We start from the raw sequence: 19390 nt of genomic DNA, 5'->3' as shown, positions 1-19390 counted from the left end.
TAACTCATGAAATGAAGAACTCACCTCTCTTTTTAGCCACATTTACCCTATTTTTAGTATGCATGCCCAAGTTAATTTCAGACAGACAAAAGGTTGATTTTATTTTATAAAGCTACTTCTTTCCTTACCTAATAACGTTCACAATCACTTATTCTTTCAAGCTGTTATTATTTTTACTTAAACCAATTTGTCAGATGGATTCAAACAATGTTTTTAGTCACGTATTAAACAAGATACTTCTTGTTAATTTCAGACAAAAGGTTGATTTTATTTTCTAAAGCTACTTCTTTCCTTGCCTAAGACGTCCACAATCACTTACTCTTTCAAGCCGTTGTTATTTTTACTTAAACTAATTTGGCAGATGGATTCAAGCAATGTTTTTAGTCACGCATTAAACAAGATTAACTTTAATTATGCACAACTCATGAAAATGTTAGTTTGACCTCCTCAATTCATTAGAAATTTAGTTACACATGATAGAGGAAAGAAAGATAAGACATGATGGATGAAAGATGATAGACATCAAATTTATTTAAGAAATAAAAGTTCTCAATCTCAATTATCTTAATACAAACTAAAATAGCAAAAAAAATGGAATAAAGGTCAGAGATGAGATGTGTCAGGTTACCGGTCACAATGCCTTGCTTCCTTTAGCTTGGATGAAGGCTGTTTCAAATGTGGTTGTTGTGGAGGTGACGATGCTCTCTCCCTTTTCAAAGAAGAATATTGAATTCTCTATCATAATTCTTCAAAGAGAAGTTGGAGAGGTTGAAGACAATGGTAGAAATAGAGAGAAATTTGGGCAGAATTTCGACCAATCTCTTGGAAGAAAGTTTTACACTTAAACTGATTCTTAAGGGGCTATTTATAGGCGTCACCATAAGGATTTTTTTTTTTTTTTTGCTTCTTTCTAATGATTGCTTCACACCTCTGCATTTAATTTCACGTCTTGCTGCGCCAAGTACTCTCATCACAGATTCATTGGCTCAATCGACTATCTCAAATCAGCTACCAACTTGCACTTTGATTAGACATTCATAGCCCATGCGTTTGTCATTTTATTCTACATATTTCTACTCAACGCATAGTTTTCTGCATGCAAGAATGAAGTTTGATCTTATCTCTTTTAATGCGTTCACGGTTGCAATTTTTTTTTTCCTAGGTTGGTTTTTGCTTCTTTTCATACAAATCCGGGTTTAAAGCTATTAGATTTCTTAGTTTTCAGGATAATGAGTTTTGTAACGCATGGACACAGTTTAATTGTTCCCATGAATTTCATTTCAAGTTAATGCATTTTCCTTTAAATTTCCCTAATTATTCTAAATAAAAAGCTATAATTTATATTCCTACAAGTTATCACACCCTCAAATTTAGAAAAATGATTGTCCTCAAACATCTATTTAAAATCTTAATGTAACTCTCAACTCAAATTAATGCATTAACTTGACCTCTTAACATACTTCCTAGTTTGAGATTTATTAGACAAGCAGGTCGCCTCAAGTTTTATTCACTCCTTTATAGAAATATTTCCTAATTTTAAATGTTGCAGGCTCATTCTTCAAAAATTCCTTTACTTAGGGTTGTTTTTAAATATAGAAAAATAAACCAAAATATTTACAAAATATGACAAAATTTTAGAACTATCAATGATAGATACTGATAGACTTCTATCTGTGTCAGTGATATTGATTGACACTTAGAAGTCTATCAGCGCTTATCATTATAATTCAAAAAATGTAATTTTGTAAATATTTTCAACAATTTTACCATTTGAAATCATTTTTCTTTTAATTAAGATATATGAACTATAATAAAAAGAAAGATAATAAATAAAGCATATTGATCACCATATTATAGTTCATATACCTTAATTTTCTCTAATTTTTCAATCGTTGAGAAAATTGGTATAAGCTAAGAATTGAAAAATTAAGAGAAATATGAGAGTATCTATATGAAAAAAAATGAGGATATTGATATAATTTGTATTAAAATTGGTTCTTTTCGAACTTAAGAGAACTCCAAACAAATTGATCACGTTATTAATATTTTTAACTTTTCGTTTTAATTTTTAAAGTTAATTTTCTCACGAGGAATTTACTGTTTCTGTTTAAATACTAATGGTAAAGGTATTTTTGAACTTTTATTAAGTTAAGGGTATTTTTGAAACTTTTGGAAGTTCAAAGATTTTTTTTAAACAAAATTTTAACAGTTTCCATCCAAAACTAACGACAATGATATTTTTTTAACTATTTTTTAAAGTTGAATGATATTTTTGAAAATTTTGAAATTTCAAGGACATTTTTTACACAAAGTGTAAAGTTCATAGGTATTTTTTGCAATTTAAACTATTATTTATTTTGCCACTCAATACACATAAGATGAAACATTTTAATACACATACGATGAAACTCGCACTACATGCGCCAATATAACATGGTTCAAGATAGGGATGTTCACGGTTCGGTTTGACACTCAAATCGAACCAAACTGCAATTTTAAACTTTTTTTTTTTCTGAAACTGAACCGAACCGCGTGCGGTTCCACGGTTCTTTTTTTTTTTTTTTTTTTAAGGTTTTTCCTGGTTTTTCATCGTTCGGAGGCGTGAGATCTGAGGCTGAGACATGAGATTGGAGAACTTTAACGGCTGATTGGAGGACTTCGAAATTTGCAGAAACTTCGACAGAGGACGAAGGTCTACGGAGGATGGAGGTATCTATGGCTAACGACGATTTAGCCTGGTGGCGTCCACTGTCGGCCTGGCAGAGACCGGAGAACTTTGACGGAGTCTGAGAGAGGAGATTTAACCTGGTGGCGTCCACTGTCGAGCGAGTTTGAAAGAGAAGAGAGACTAAACTGAAAGTGAAACCCTAAAAAGATATAAATATATTATATATAATTATATATTTTTAATATATTCATTTAAAAGCGGTTTGGTTCAATTTCAAATCGATTTTCGTATTTGAAACCGAACCAAATTGCATAAAATCGGTTTCAACATATGTCAAACCAAACCGAACCACATTAATTCGATTTCGATTCAGTTTAATATTCGGTTCGATTTCAGCGATTTCAATGATCACTCCTAATTCGAGAGGAGAATTGTTTATGTTTGAAAGTATCATCACATCTTAACGGACAGTGAATTTATAAATGGATGAATGATCAAGTATCTCAAATTTCTATCCAAAAATTATGAAGGGTACACATACGTTTTTCAATTTATATTAGGTTAAAAGGTAAAATATCGTTTTTGTCCTTATAATTTATTATTTTGGTCTCTATATACTTCGAAGTTTATGCAATTTTAGTTTGTTCAATTTTAGTCTATGTACTTTTGATCAATCTTAAATTTAGTCCCCCAATGTTAATTTATTGTAGCTTTTTAAAAGAACTTTTTGTTATCTATGGTATTTTTACCATAAATTTTGAAAACATGTTCACATATATTATCTTCTTGCATGAAAAACTATTATTATTATTTAATCAATTTTGGTAAAAATTAACTTTAAGAGACTAGATTACATATTTATTAAAAGTACGGAGATTAAAATTGGACAATTTAAAATATATGAACTAAAACTAAACAAACTTCAATGTATGAGGACCAATTGAAAGTACATGAACTAAAATTAGACAAAAGTATCAGAACTAAAATTGGACAATTGAAACTATAGGAACTAAAATTGGAAAAACTTCATTTTTAATCTTGAGACTTTTAATAAATTTTATAGTTTGTCCCCAAATATATATTATTGATTTTTAAAATAACTTTTTTGTTATTTATTAGTATTTTTATTATAATTTTTTTTAAAAAAAATCACACAATGTACTTTTTGAATGAAAATTATTATTATCATTATGTAATGAATTTCAATAAAAATTAAATTGAAAAGACTAAATTTAAGATTTATTAAAATTAAACAACGGAAGGTATAGACTAAAATTAAGGTTGTTTTTAAATTTTTTTTGAAAAAACGAATCGACTTATTTACCAATATAATAAAACGTAGAAATATCAAAGTTTAGAAGTAATAGATAATAAGATTTGAATATAATTAAATAGTCATTAGAAGGAAGCTGAAAGTATAGAGAAAGTAACTTCTTTGAATAATCCTTCACTCAATATATATATATAGAGAGAGAGATTCACCAAATTCAGAAAACTTACTCTACACTCATCGCGAGAATTGAAGAAATCCACTTCGTCTCACCGCTTCTTTGTTTTCTCATTTCATCTCCTTCAATTTCTCTTTCATTTCTGCAAATTTTCGCTTAATCTGAAAACCACATGATTCCCCAAATCCTCTGCCGCCGCCATGGATGATGATCTCCGCCATAACCAACAACCCACAGATCGACCATTTCCCAATCCCAACGAATCTCACTCCTCCAAATTCCGCCCTTCTGCGATCCACTTTTCATCCATTCTCATTCTTCTTCTAGCAATTTCCTTCTTCACTCTCCCCAAAACAGATTTCTACAAAACCCAATCCTTAAAACTCACCCATCTTCTCAAAAATTCTAACCAAACCCCACTTCCCAATCCCTCATGTGTTCTTTGGATGGCCCCATTTGTTTCTGGTGGTGGGTACAGTTCAGAAGCTTGGTCCTACATTTTAGCTCTTCGAGATCATATAACAAACCCTGGATTTCGATTAGCCATTCAGCAACATGGTGATTTAGAATCGATCGACTTTTGGGAAGGCTTACCGGATTCTATGAAGAACTTGGCTATTGAACTTCACAGCACAAAATGTAGAATGAATGAAACTGTTGTGATTTGTCACAGTGAACCAGGTGCGTGGAATCCTCCATTGTTTGAAACTTTGCCTTGCCCACCAGGTGCTTACCAAAATTTCAAGTCAGTGATTGGTAGAACAATGTTTGAAACTGACAGGGTAAGTCAAGAACATGTGAATCGATGTAATGGAATGGATTATGTTTGGGTTCCTTCTGAGTTTCATGTCTCTACATTTGTGAAAAGTGGGGTTGATCCTTCTAAGATTGTGAAAGTTGTTCAACCTATTGATGTGAATTTCTTTGATCCATTGAAATACAAACCATTTAGTCTTGAATCTGTAGGAACATTAGTTTTAGGAGGCAAAAACTTGGAAGAAGTAAGCTTTGAGAAGAAGGGATTTGTGTTTCTGAGTATCTTTAAATGGGAATTTAGGAAAGGTTGGGATCTTTTGTTGGAAGCATATTTGAGAGAATTCTGTAAGAAAGATGAAGTGGTGTTTTTTTTGTTGACAAATCCTTACCATACTGATAGTGATTTTGGGAATAAGATTTTGGATTTTGTAGAAAACTTAGACTTACAAATGCCACTTTCTGGTTGGGCTCCTGTTTATGTGATTGATATTCATATAGCTCAAACTGATTTGCCTAGAGTTTACAAGGCTGCTGATGCATTTGTACTTCCATCAAGAGGAGAAGGCTGGGGAAGGCCACTCGTTGAAGCGATGGCGATGTCGTTGCCAGTGATCGCCACCAACTGGTCGGGGCAAACGGAGTTTTTGACCGATGAGAATAGCTATCCATTGCCGGTTGAGAGAATGAGTGAAGTGAAGGAAGGGCCATTCAAAGGGCATATGTGGGCTGAACCATCCATCAGTAAGCTTCAAGTTTTAATGAGGGAAGTAACAACTAATGTTGATGAAGCTAAGGTTAAAGGACAGCGGGCGAGGGAGGACATGGTCAGCCGATTCTCGCCCGGCATCGTTGCCGATATTGTTCATCGGCAGATACAAAATATTTTTCATGAGAAGAGATGATACGTCACATTGTTTATAATAACCAAGATTTCATTCCTCCTATTTGTGTTATGCTCTGTTTATCATCTTGTATTCCATGTGTGATTGAGATAACTTGAGGGCGATATGGCTTTAGTGAGATTAGCTATTAAAATTCTCTCTTTTCTATTTTTTTTTAATACTTGTGAGTGTCAGAGCTAACTTAGTAGTTGTAATAGTTAAAATTATTAGTACCAAATTGAAGCCTTTTTAACTTGTTGGAAATTTATACGAAGTATAAATAATTGTCGAATAAACTAAATTGTATCTCAAACTCTCATTTCACAAGTCGAAGTCAAATAAGTAATCGATAAATATAATGGATATGACTTTCTATATGCACAGTTGTCTACTTTTGGGATGTTCTCCCGACTTTCCTTTTGACACCACCCATAAGGCCTACTATCAATTGATATAATTGTCCTTACTTATATACCTATGACCACTTTTTCCTTATCCAATGTGGGACTTTGTTTCCACTCTAATATAACTAAAGAAATCTTACCCCTTTTTCACTGTCAATAAAGGGCTTTCTTAAATGTTTGGAAATGAAGCATCGTAATGATTATAGTTAACCAAAGTCCAAATCTTCACCAAATTAGTATTCACTGATTCTAGAAAGATTTGATGTACTTACAAATCATGATAAAATGATTAGTACCATTGGTCTCCTTGATTCTAATTTATTGTCGTTAAAATATAATAATAAGTTGATATTTCTTAAAATAATCTTAAAGCCAAGCATTTGTTTAAATTAAATTTGGTTAACCGAAGCAAAGATAATCGTCTTAGAATTAGTGAAATAGAATAAAGCAAAGCAAGAGTGTCGAACTTCCCTTCATTTATGCTTTGATCTCTGTTATTATTGACGTTACTTTTTGAACTATTGATAATCTATTTCCTCATTCAACAAGCTTTTTATGTATTTTTTGAAGCAGATTTGTGGTATTGTCCCTTATTATAAGCAAAATTTTAATGTTTTATTAAAATAATAATAATTATTATTATTATTATAAAAATAAAAAAAATCAAAATCAATAAATAAAAACCCAATTGTCAATATACCATTAGAGAGAACTAAAGCTTCTAATTTTGAGGTTGAAAGTACATATTTTATGTCGAATGAACTATACTCATTTTGGCTAAAAAAATTGTCTTCTACTTCAACAATATATTCCTAAATTCATGTCAACAAAAATTGATTTCTTTACAATTAACTAAATTAAATATTAAATTAGTAAAACTAATAATGTCAGTCGATTTTAAAACTTCACAATGTGTAAGGCCCTATATCGAGAGGACAACCTTTTTAAATAAAAATGCAACTATAATTTGAATACTAGTAGACCACTGATTGGATGTGAAGGTCCGTTGTCTTTATCAATTGGTATAATATCAATAGCAGCCAAATGTCCCGTCTGCAAACCTAGATGGAGTCTTGTTCCCATTTAATAAAGTATCATTTATTCTCAAAGATACGAGAGCATTCTACTATAAAATGAAACATGAACTCGTTTCCAATATTCTCGTTCCAAAAAGAGAGGGGGAAAACGATCCTATAACTAACCATCATGTAAGAAGAGTAGAAGATTACTTCCCCAATCAAGCTGGTTTGATATGTCGTCACAGCTTGGAGATTGGACAAAGCCTCCTTCTATATAATATTAACATAGTTCATTGGACAAAAATAAAACCAACATTATTGAAAGGGGGCAAGAATAAATGTTTTTAGTATAGGATAATATTACTCGAGATGGGGTTTGAATACCGTTAGCACGTCCTTGTAAACAGGTTTCTTGAAATCTACAGCCTGCATGATAGAGGGTAAATGTAAGTTGAATATTCATATTCGTTTTTCAGCTGTTTTTTTGTTGATGATGAGTTAACGAACGTCTGTCATTTCGAGCATAGTTCAATTGATAATGTATCAATTACTGTTTCAAAGATTGATAGTTCGATCTCCCACCTTACAATTGTTGAATTAAATAAAAAGGTAACAGTGGTGTACTCACACGTTCTACTACTTCTTCAGGTGACATCCATGACCATTCGCCAAACTCCGCTTTCTCAGTCCCATCACCCAAAAGATTGATCTCTTCATCACTTCCTGTCAACTTCAGCAAAAACCTAAAATTTTGCAAACATCGTTACAATTTAGTTGATAAGGCAAATGAAACAGTGCCTTGGCAGGATGAAAAGAAAATGAAAGAGAAAAAAGTTACTTGCAGAATTCTAATAGAGAAACGAAGGAAGACTCAAAAGTAACACTAACACTATTATCCACAAATTCACTGAGGGTGGATTTTGTTTCTTTAATACATGTATTGTTAGGAAATGAACGTCTAAGTTGTCTTGGCCCTTTATATGATTACTAAGACCCCCCACAAAAATTCGTTGCTTTGCTCTCCAATGTGAGCAACTTCGGTATGGTGCACCGGCTTTCGAAGTTACTATAAGGAAACAGAGTTTTGGCACAAAGGTTGTTTGCCTTTTTTTATAAAAAGGATCAGCATTGAGGTATTAATTACTATGTACACCAGTGTACGTCAAGTGAGATTTAGCTCTAAAGAATATGAAAGGAATAAGAACTGTATGCATAGAAAATAGAACTCACCACTTCTGCGCTTGACCCTTCCAGTCAGAACCCCACTGATGTCTAAGTTTTTCCCGGACATGTGGTGGGAAGTCATAAGTCAGCCAATAAGGTACCTACTTTAAGAAACCAATATTCAAGACATTTCACTGATGTGTCCAATTAAGGTAAACACAGGCTTTTACTCTGGGAAAACTCCAAAATGAAAGAAGAAAAATATAAGGTGAATTCAAAACTTCAGTAACCCACACAGTATGCAAATTAAAACTACTGATACAGCATAACTTATCGCACAGCAATCATACTACATAAGGTCATAGAAGAAACAAGCCATATTTGTAGAAGAATTTTAAATAACCGAGTCAATGGGCAGGGGAGATCACTGGTAAAGTTCAGAATATTCTTCCCCCATCTCCAGAGATTAAAGAAAATTATGACCACAATGGGTTACAACAGATTGGCACAGTAATCAGAGGCATGATGTACGCTCATTTCTCTTTAAAATCTGGATTATGGTGACCCTCTAGCAATAATATTTCAAGTTGTTTTTTTAGATCAAATGTTATAAGACCAAATAATGGTCTAACGAGCTAACCTTAGTTGATGTGTATGAAAGCCAGCACGAATAGTTAGTCAGTGAAAAAAAGGTAAAATAAGATTCAGTTGCAATAAACCAATTCCATTAATCAAAAAATTGATGGTTAGAAATTTGATGGTAAAGTTGAGAACAAGAAAAGCATCAAATATGCCCTAAACTAATTCAAAGAGCTTGGTCGATGCAGTGGTGATCAATTATGAACTTTCTTTCGTACCTTAGCATATTAACTGCAATAGAAACTGGATATTGTTGAGATCTAATTTCATTTGAACAGAAAAAATCTAGTCATCTTTACTCCTAAAATAGACTTTCTTCAGTTTTACCGACTATGAGAAGCACTTGATTTATGAAAACTTAAGAGAAGTATGCATATCCAAGGAAAGACAACCGAATACATCAATGAAATAGTACTTCAGCAATAATCTCTGCGGATCTGACTCCTGTTTCTTCTCTAAGTTCTCTGATGGCTGCACTTCTTGGATCTTCATCCTCGTCCACGCCGCCCTAATGAACACAACAGAACAAATGAACTCGTAATGGCTAAAACGTATAAATCACTTATGAAAATACGTAGATGATCATATATTATTTCCTCGCCATTTAATTATGCTTCAATGCTAAAATTTCAGACTTAATGAATACATCTGATCGAATAAACTCTTCATAAAACCTAATACGCGACAATTGAATAGTGAGGCCAGAGCAAGCAATGTAACAGTAAATTAACGTACTAATTCATTGTTATTTCAGAGCTCAAAGTTATGCTGATTGTACCTCAAACTTCCGGATTAAAAAAGAAAAAAAAGAAAAAGAAAAACTATGACCTAGAAGCAAAAAGAATCATCGAATTACCTGAGGCATTTGCCAAGCATCTGGTATATCCAGCCTTGAGGCAGCAAAAATCTGCACATACAGATTTCGGAACGATGCAGATGGATGAATACTTGTAAAGATGAGCGGAGATGGAGGAACAAAAAGAGAAAGGTTTCGAGAATGACCTTTTTAGAAGAATTGATGAGGCAAATGCCAACATTCCTGCGGTAACCTTCGGGAGGAGCTTCCATGGATGAGGAGGTCGAACGCAGAACAGATGAGAAAAGTGGAGAAGGAGAACTTCGAAGGCGAAGAGGACGACGATAGTGAAGAAGTGAATGACTAAAAACGACATATCGGTTTACGGCCATTCCTTTTCCCTCCACAAGTGGCGTTCATCCAAAGCTTCGCGCTTCATTTATTTATTCTTTTCTCTCGCTAGATTTTCTTTTTCATTTTTTTTCGTTACTTATAACATTGATATTTATTTTGTTAAAATAACACTTTGGTTATGTAATTTGGAAATTTTTCGTAGTTCCATCTTAGTATCTACTCCTTAATTTAGTATTTGATGCTTCACTAAGTGATATGTTAGCATATACTCCTTAAATTTAGTATTTGATGTTTCACTAAGTGATATGTTATATTAGTTTTTTTCGAGAAAAAAATATTTTATTAAACTTCTAAGGTATAGTTTGAATTAGAATCAATTTGAATCCACATAGAATAAAAATCCATTCAAATATTATTGATATCATGCAATCTAGCTTTCTTTGTTGTGCTATATATTACATTATTCATATTATGAGATTTCATGAGATTCTTAAGTGTTTCTTTTATGATAAATAATAAATTGAGGTAATTTAACATGATCTTTTTTTTAAAGTACACTTTTGGTTGCTAGGTTTGGTTCATGTCACACAACCAAATGCCAAAACTACGAGCATGGAAAGCCAAAACATGAGCAATAGAATTACCAGAAGAATCCAAGGATAGAACAATTCATATGGATATGTCGAATAGTATCAACAAAATTTGAACCTCTTTTATGTATCTAGGGGTGTACATGGATTAGATTGGGATGGGTTGAGAGTGTTTTGTTAGACCAACCTGAAAATTCGGGTTGGTTGGATTGGCAATCCAAAAAACCCAAATAAAGTCTCTTAACCAACTTAACCCAAAGAGTTGGGTTGTCGGGTTATAACTTTTTTTTATTTTTAATTAAAAATATGTAAATTTATATATAACACATGACTAATAACTAAAGTCTCATAAAATTCAAATGCTAAATACCAAGTATCTAAGATATTTATTGCAAACTTCAAATAAAGACAAATATGGTAACAATTTTAAAAGAAAAATATTTAAAATTCATAAATTAATAAATATAAAGTAATCAATTTTAAATAAAAAAGAAGTATATATAGTATATTTTATTTATATATATATAATTCGGGTTGGGTTGGGTTGGGTTGGGTAAACCCAATTTTTTTTAGTCAACCCATGACTCAATACCAACCCAACAAAAATATAAAAAATTTAACCCAACCCAACCAAAAAATAAAACTAACCCAACCCAACCCTTATATTTTGGGTTGGGTAGTCCGGATTGTTCAGGTTGTCGGGTTATTTGCCTCTACATGTATTATCATTTTCAACCTAGAAATTCCAAAGAATCTTGGAATAGGTTTTGACCCAAAGCAAGGAAATGTCAACCTCAACAGCTATGGAAATACCCATTAAACATGACGATGGTTTAAGCACACAGGGACAGGTCATAAACAAATGACTCTTTATAGCCAACAAAAAAATCATCATTTTCTTGTCACAAATAATGGCACCAATACCTATAGTACCCACCCAGACAAGCTGTATTGGAATTCACTTTAAACAAACCAAAGGGAGGAGCGTCCCACTGGGAAGTCTCCTTACTTATCATAGGCGACTGGGCCACCTAAACGATGTATAGACCAAAATACCAATCAAAAGCTTCCACCAACAACACAAACTCACCGAATAGGATCAAATAGAGGAGAGGGGTCACTGTAAAAAACTAGCAGGTTACGTCTGTGCCAAATGACATAAGCAATGAGACAGAAAATTTTGATATCTCTAAAAGTTCAAAATCTCACAAGCTCTACGAAAGAGAGAAACAACATTGGAATAGTTCATATCAAAGAGATGAAGATTAGTTTCTCTCTGGTAATACTAATGAAAAGTTGGCTTTACATTAATTTTTATTACATAAATTTGAATAAAAATGTATTTTTTTATAGTTTTTTTTTAAATAAAAAATACATTTTAACATTTATTTTTTTCCCTCCATTCTTCTTTCATTTCTCATTATTCTCCTCATCTACTTCCTTACATTTAGGATGGCATGAGGCCGGGGTGGGGTGGGGTGGGGATGTACTCCCTATCCTCGTCCCCGTGGAGTTTTTTAATCCCCTTCCCCACCCCATTATTCGTTTTGGGGGGTCGGGGAATCCCCGTCGGAAAAAATCCCTGCTTTTATTTTTTATAATAATAATAATAATTAAAAACAAAATCAGTAACAAAAAAATCAGGGCGGGACGGGGATTGGGGTCGGGGGCAGGGATCCCTTCCCCGTCCTCGACCGAGGACCCAATTTAGATCCTCGGTTTGACCCTATACCTAGTCAAACCAGGGATTCCCTGTCTCTATCCTAAAAGAAAACTTAAAAGGCTAACTATTACATGAGTAAGAGTCATCCGGTTCTAAACAGGTGAACCAGGTTTTGAACCGCACTTCAACGAACTCTTTGTAGTGATCGTGTAGCAAACTTGTTGTGTGATCTTGTAGCAAATGCTATACAATCGTGTAGCAAAACCTACACGATCTTGTAGCATTAGCCACACGACCATTTAGCAAATGCTACATGATCGTGTAGCAAAAGCTACAAGATTGTTTAGCAAAAGCTACACGATCTTGTAGAACTGCTTCATCTTCTTCATCGAAGCAGTGCTCTGAATTTCTTCTTTGAAACTTTCTAGGTGAAGCAACTTTTAAACAAGAGTATCCATGAGCGGATGCGGATCTTTTCGATTTCATTGTGACCGAATTACCACACATACATTCTAACAAACAGATATGCATTGTAACACTAATTATAGGCATGCTTTAACAAATAAAATACAAAAGACTGAGTAAACGTACCAGCTGATGACAATCTTCACTCGCACTCAGTCCAGTAGAAGCAACTCCTCTACGCTTCTTATCGCCCAACAAATAATCGCCTAGCAGCACCACAGTCGTCTACACAATCGGCAGTGCATGAACCAACAGCAACCGGGGACGACACCACCACTCGAAGCCCTCGGTATTCTCGGAGTGAGAATCCAAAGGGTGGACTTTGATGAAATTGGTAGAGGGAGGAGGAAAAGACGATCGTATAATACGAACAAGCAAGTGGGAGATAGTAGATGACTATAGTCGGGTGCTTGTCGTTTAGGAAAAGGTACACGATCGTGTAGGTTTTCTAAGCAATCATCTAGCAAGTACTAAGCGATCATTTAGAAATCGCATGCAATCGTTTAGTGCACGGGTGTGCGATCATTTAGAACGACGGGCGCTATCGCATAGGCTCTCAATGTTAAGCGATCGTATGAATTCACACCGTGAGCAAATTTTTGCGTCTCTTACAAAATGAGACCGATTTTCATTTTATTCTTTAGTTACAAGAACCGAATTCGATTTTCCCACTTTCGCACGATTCCAGAGAAATTCTCGGCCAATTATCTCATAACCGCCTAATTAATTATATAATGAATATAATCATATTATATTCTTAACCTATAGTTTGATATCATATATCCACTATAGTAATTTCTCCTCTACTTGATATAAATCATATTTATATCCAATTTCCTCCAAAATAATGTATCTCATACATTTAGTCAATTATATCATATATAATTAATCAGTTATATAATTGAACTCCCTCTTGTCAATTTGAACATTTCAAACTGACCCAAAAACTTATTCTCAACTTTATCCAAGCTACCAAGGGACCTTATAGACTTGTGGCTCGAAGTTCCAACGGTACGTGAATAGCTAACTAAACTCTTTAACCACGAGATCCACCATCTGTTAACTGCCAGACATTCCACTAAAGACCAACAGCTGAACTCTTCTTACCACAGATATATTTTTGTGTCCATCGAATATAACCAATCATGAGTACGATGACCTTTCACAAATGCTCATAAATACAGCTGGGCCAATTTATCGTTTTGCCCCTGTAGTTACATCTCACTTCTTAAGTACCACTGATTCCTCTAATGAACAATATAACATAGTCCAACTATGTGTGAACACCTCTCAGGCCAAGGGAAGGTGTGTAGCGCCACATCGTTCAAACCCTGGAATCAGCCCTTAAGGGACCTATTTATCTACTTACCCCTGCATCGGGGAAGGAGTGAATTCCATCTTGTGTAGCTGATTTTCTAGCTCCTAAATCAGGCGAATCCCCAAAGTGGTAGGTTTGAGTCGACGACTTGACTACTCGCACCCATGCAAATCAAAGGACCGCCCTCAATGGTAGGAATTCCCAACTCACTCAAGATTGAGATCATGTTACCTATGGTCATCTTAGTGAAGTGAAGTCTTTGTCATGAACGGTGTTATATAACGGGACATTAACACTTTGTGGTCAGGTCTTATATAAACTCTTTGTATAGGACGCCCCCGCTCGCATGTCCTCTACACGAATGATCAGGATCAGACCATCTGTGATAAGTCACAACACTTGTGACCATTCCACAAAGCGAATCGCATTCGTAGCGTTACCAAGATAAAGTTTCCCTCCTTTGTCCATATACTACAGACCATTTTGGTTATCACTTAAGACATGATCCACTTGTATGTCACCACATACATGCTTAATTTAGATACAGATAACCAGGGATTTTAGGTTTATTGGTTTGTGATAAAGCAAATAAAACAATCAATTGAGCAAAATAAAGAAGTAAAGTAAAATATAAGATATTATACATCATAAGTGTTCGTATAAATTGTTTACAAACTACAGGACACGAGACTTTAGGACATCAACCCCAACACCAAGAGCATCACAAGCGACTCAAAATAATGAATACAGACTCTACAGCAAAAATTATGCCCAAAACAGGGGCCTTTACAAACCAAATTTGTTAACGAAATAAAGCCTTAAAACTAAGTATCCTATCTTGAAACATCCATCAACAAAATCCACATTCACCATAAGCCATTCATCATATGAATTCTAAACATAATGCATAATATGCAAAACCCACCATCACTGTAAAATCTATTCAACAAAAAAATGGAATTTGGGATCACCAGCAAGCTAGTTCTGATACCAATTGAAGGATCCCAAACTGAAGGGAACAGTGAGCGGAAGAAAGATCGTCCCGAATCCCATTTTTCATTGAATGTACATTTTATAGTAAATCAAGAATAAAATATGCATTTACATAAATTACAACATGCTATATAAATAGGTTTTAGAAACCTTACCTTTGAAGACTTTTCTTCAAAAATCCCTCGAACAGTACACGAACGCCTTGAAGACTTTCTTCAAGAAAACCTCGATCAAGAGCACGAACACTACCACAAAGACTTCTTCAGTATTCTCAGGTAGAGAACCTAGTAGTGGTGGACTCTAGCTATTTTGGATCGAGGGAATTAAAATTGAGTAGAAAGGAGGAAGAGTTGAGATTGTTCACGAACAAATCCAAACTTACAGGACTCTTCTTTCTTTCTCTCACTGTCAAAATCGAAGAACAGATTGTGGAAGAAGGAGACTCTCTCCTGTTTTTCAAAAAACCAAATACCATAACTACCCACTTACGTAGGTGGAGAGAAAAGAGGGGGAGGGAGTTGTAATTCCCTCCCTCATTTTTATTTAAAATAAAATAAAAATGATATTTAATATATATGAATATGATAATTAACTTATCATATTATATATATATATTAAATTATATGTTATATCAAATATAATATATAACCTATAGATTTAATATTGTATCAAATACAATATAACCTATAATTTCTTTTCTTTCTTATATGAAATTTAATACAAATCACATTTATATTAAATTTAACAAATATGAATTTAATTCATATTAATAATATTTGAATTGTATTCAAATATTTATATCTTCTCAATTAATCTATAATGTATCAAATACATTATAATAAGTATATTACATATAATTAAAATAACTTAATTATATAATATATAATTAAATTTCTCTATTAATTTGAACAATTTAAATTAATCTAGAAACTTATTCTCATTTAGTTCTATTGAGCTACCAAGGGGACCTTACAGACTTGTAGCTTGAAGCTCCAACGGTACATGAATAATTAATTAAACTCTTTAATTAAATTATTCACCATCCATTAATTGTCGGGCACTCCACTAAAGACCGACAATTGCACTCTTCGCACTACATATATATTTCTGTGTCCATTGGATATAACCAACAATAGTACGGTGACCTTTCACAAATTGCTCGTAAGTACAGCTAGGCCAAAAATACCATTTTGCCTCTGTAGTTACATCTAACTCCTTAAGTACCATTAATTCCTCCAATGAACAATATATCATAGTCCAACTATGACTAAATCTTCTCGGACAAGGAGAAGGTGTGACATCACATTGTTCAAGCCCCGGGATCAGCCTTTAAGCAAGCAACTTATCTACTTACCCCGATGATAACTTGTAGAAATACAAGTTATTTATGCTGTTTTATTTAGATATTGCGGCAAAAAGAGAGGAAAGTTGCGTCGATAATATAAGAATTGGCTGAGAAATACGAAAATTATGAAATGTCGTGAACGCATCCACTAATATCATTGCTATGGTGAAATAGAATGTTTCAGTCTCTATTTTGCAGGAAATAGGTCATCGCATGCATTAATGGCTCAAAGACAATGTACAACACATCTACATCGCATGCGCCAATTGATCAAGAACGAAGAAACGATCAACGCAATGACGGCGCATGCGACGATCGATCATGAGCTTTAGCAATCAACGCATTTCAACCACATGCGGTAATAAAAAAAACAACACCGCATGCGGCGATCGATCGAAGATGTGAAGAGCAACGCATTCGCGGACGATTCTGACAAGTGTATAGCTTTTGTTGTGCAATTCTGAAGGATTGATCGTGGAGCAGAGAGGAATTTTCCATAACGCCATGGCAAGAATTACCATAATTATACAGTAGGGACCACAAATTCAAAAAGTCAAGGTCTTGTCTATAAATAGCTTCCTCAAATTCGCTAAAAGATATACGGGGAGAGAGGCTGATCTGAAGAGACTTTACAAAGTAAATCCGAGAGAACTACGAGACAAGGCTGAAAGGTGAGTCTCCGAGCAAGGAATTCTTTCGATTCTCGAAGCTGAAACTCTGTGCAAAAGGTCAATTCTAAAGGGGAAAGCAAGCCTGAGAGGGAAGCTTTCCTCTCCACCACATCCATACGCTAGCAAGCACAAGTCTCTGATCGGGATCTGTGTCAAGCGTTGACACTCTTTCCGTATTTGTTTCTATTCTCTAATCCATCGTCTGTGTTCATCTTCTTTAATCCCTCATTCACAAACATGTATCAAACGCTTATTTTTAGAATTAAATGTTATCATCATCATCATTACCATCCCTCTGTCTCTTTCCATACATTTATCATTCATTTTATCCATGATGTGTTCTTAATCCCCGGGGTAAACAGCGAGAATTAAGCGAATGAGTCAATCTGTGTCAAGGAATCAATTAAATTTAGCTAAAGCATGCTCGACGACATCTTCACCTGTGAGAGCAGAAGTGAAGATATTATTCCACCTATCGAGAGAAGGTTGGAAGAATGCGTTAACTAAAGTGAGAAGCATTCCAAAGATGGAAACAACCTTGCGTTCATCACGTTCATTTCTGTTTCACCATAGACGTATGGGAACGCGACCGATCATTGAAAGTTGTACACCAAGGGAAAGTGGAACCTTAGTTGCGTCCTTAACGCGATTGACGAACTTGCGATGTTTTTAATTTTTACTCATTCTCTTTCTGCCTCATTCATAAGACTTGCCATCGCATTCATAGATTCTTTTGTACAACTTCACAGCCAGTCCTCGACCCCTGTATCATAGTAGTTTAGACATTTACTTTATTAATGCATTTTACTTTCAATGCAATTTTACTTTTAGCGCAATTTATATTTCTGCAAAAACCAAAATTCTTTATTCTTTATTATAACCGGTCGCATATATCACATTAGTATCGCATTTAATGACAATAATCCCCATGTTCGACCGGATCATTCTGAGAAACTTGCGTTGGAATTATACTTGGTTTCAACGTAAGGAAACTTGTGACACGCACTACTTCATTGCATACTACGAGCATATCACTATCAACGTATACACTTAGAACGTAGTATCGCATAAAATGTATTTATCACAAAACACTTGAACGCATATAGAGCACTTTCATTCATTCATCAGCGCAATAGTAGGGGACATGAGCTTGCATTACATTCATATTCATCATTGTCCATATGCTTTAAAAAACATTATTATTATAAAATTAAAGTCAACAAGTTTATGGCGCCATTGCCGGGGACATGAGCTTGTATGATACAATATTATTTTTTTTTAGTCAATAAGTTTATGGCGCCGTTGTCGGGGACATGAACTTGAATCATTCTTTCATCAGTAGTGTGCATAAGCGATACATAGCATAACATTTTATTTTTATAGTCATCAAGTTTATGGCGTCATTGCCGGGGACATGAACTTGAATCATTCTTTCATCAGTAGTGTGCATAAGCGATACATAGCATAACATTTTATTTTTATAGTCAACAAGTTTATGGCGCTGTTGCCGGGGACTTGGCAACTAAATGTTTGTAAGTTTTGTGTCTCTGCGAGTAAACTTTTTATCTTAGGTGTATTGCAGCTTGTGCGACCAGGTTGCAAACAACATTAAAGTGTAGGCGATGTGTTGAAAGCCAATGTTGACCCCAAGGTAGAATGGTAATCAGTCGCAAAAAGAGCTGAAGGTGATTCTAAGCACATGACGGCCGTATGCACCCAACAATTGCCCGATGTTCCAATGGTCAGGGCAACTTGACCCAAGCAGTTGAGAGCAACCTTCTGCACGGAAAACTGCTTGCGGTGACAACACTCTTATTTTTCCAGGGACGTCTTCTACTCTATCTTTACTTTGCTTTCTTAGTATAGGTTATTTATTTTATTTTAATTGTTATTTTGGATATATGGTTGTTTCCTTGGTTTTAGGTACATTTGCTCTTGTAGGTGCAACAATAAGTCTCCTCGGTTCGTAGTTCAACGGAAGAATTCTTTTCAACCTTCAATGCAAAGCTTCAATCACGTGGATTCCAACACATGAGCGCATGTGTTGTTCCACCTAAGGTCTTTTCTTGTTATCTTGTATGCCTTATCCTTTTGAAATTCTTTCTTTCCTGATTGCTTTGTTTTGCGATGTTTCTATGATGGTACGTATAATTCACCGCATTTTCTAACTAATCAACATAAGGCATTCTTTACTTTCATTGGCTTCTTCAACTTTT

At 34.4% G+C, this 19390-nt stretch overlaps 2 protein-coding genes across 3 annotated transcripts; one reads left to right on the top strand and one right to left on the bottom strand.

The window, feature by feature from the left end:
- The first annotated feature begins 4121 nt into the window (after positions 1 to 4121).
- Positions 4122 to 5932, top strand: LOC150029885 (uncharacterized). The gene has a single exon (XM_090310279.1). The coding sequence runs from the start codon at positions 4317 to 4319 to the stop codon at positions 5772 to 5774; it is 1458 nt and encodes a 485-aa protein (XP_090166405.1). The 5' UTR covers positions 4122 to 4316; the 3' UTR covers positions 5775 to 5932.
- Positions 5933 to 7239: 1307 nt separating this feature from the next.
- On the bottom strand, positions 7240 to 10256 carry LOC150029884 (nudix hydrolase 26, chloroplastic-like). 2 transcript variants are annotated; one of them, XM_090310284.1, is made up of 7 exons: positions 9982 to 10256; positions 9836 to 9886; positions 9395 to 9487; positions 8407 to 8501; positions 7805 to 7919; positions 7561 to 7602; positions 7240 to 7446 (listed from the first exon to the last, which is right to left on the bottom strand). In XM_090310284.1, the coding sequence occupies exons 1-7, from the start codon at positions 10165 to 10167 to the stop codon at positions 7252 to 7254; spliced, it is 777 nt and encodes a 258-aa protein (XP_090166410.1). In that variant the 5' UTR covers positions 10168 to 10256; the 3' UTR covers positions 7240 to 7251. The 2 variants fall into 2 exon arrangements, with proteins under 2 accessions (XP_090166410.1, XP_090166411.1); XM_090310285.1 differs by having other exon boundaries at positions 7240 to 7602; positions 9982 to 10207.
- Positions 10257 to 19390: the final 9134 nt, after the last annotated feature.

Source organism: Benincasa hispida, unplaced genomic scaffold (assembly GCF_027475165.1).
Source record: "Benincasa hispida cultivar pf3 unplaced genomic scaffold, pf3_genome.v1.1 HicScf838, whole genome shotgun sequence".
In the NCBI taxonomy this organism is placed as follows: domain Eukaryota; kingdom Viridiplantae; phylum Streptophyta; class Magnoliopsida; order Cucurbitales; family Cucurbitaceae; genus Benincasa; species Benincasa hispida.
This window is presented reverse-complemented; position numbering and strand designations above follow the sequence as displayed.

What these genes read in the sequence shown, in the direction of transcription:
- LOC150029885 (XM_090310279.1), top strand. Translation starts at nt 4,317, where the DNA reads ATGGATGATGATCTCCGCCATAACCAACAACCCACAGATCGACCATTT.
- LOC150029884 (XM_090310284.1), bottom strand. Translation starts at nt 10,167, where the DNA reads ATGGCCGTAAACCGATATGTCGTTTTTAGTCATTCACTTCTTCACTAT. An exon ending in CCGCAGAGATTATTGCTGAA is followed by an intron (nt 8,502 to 9,394) that starts GTACTATTTCAT and finishes TTCTTAAAGTAG; the next exon opens with GTACCTTATTGGCTGACTTA. An exon ending in AAGGGTCAAGCGCAGAAGTG is followed by an intron (nt 7,920 to 8,406) that starts GTGAGTTCTATT and finishes GCAAAATTTTAG; the next exon opens with GTTTTTGCTGAAGTTGACAG.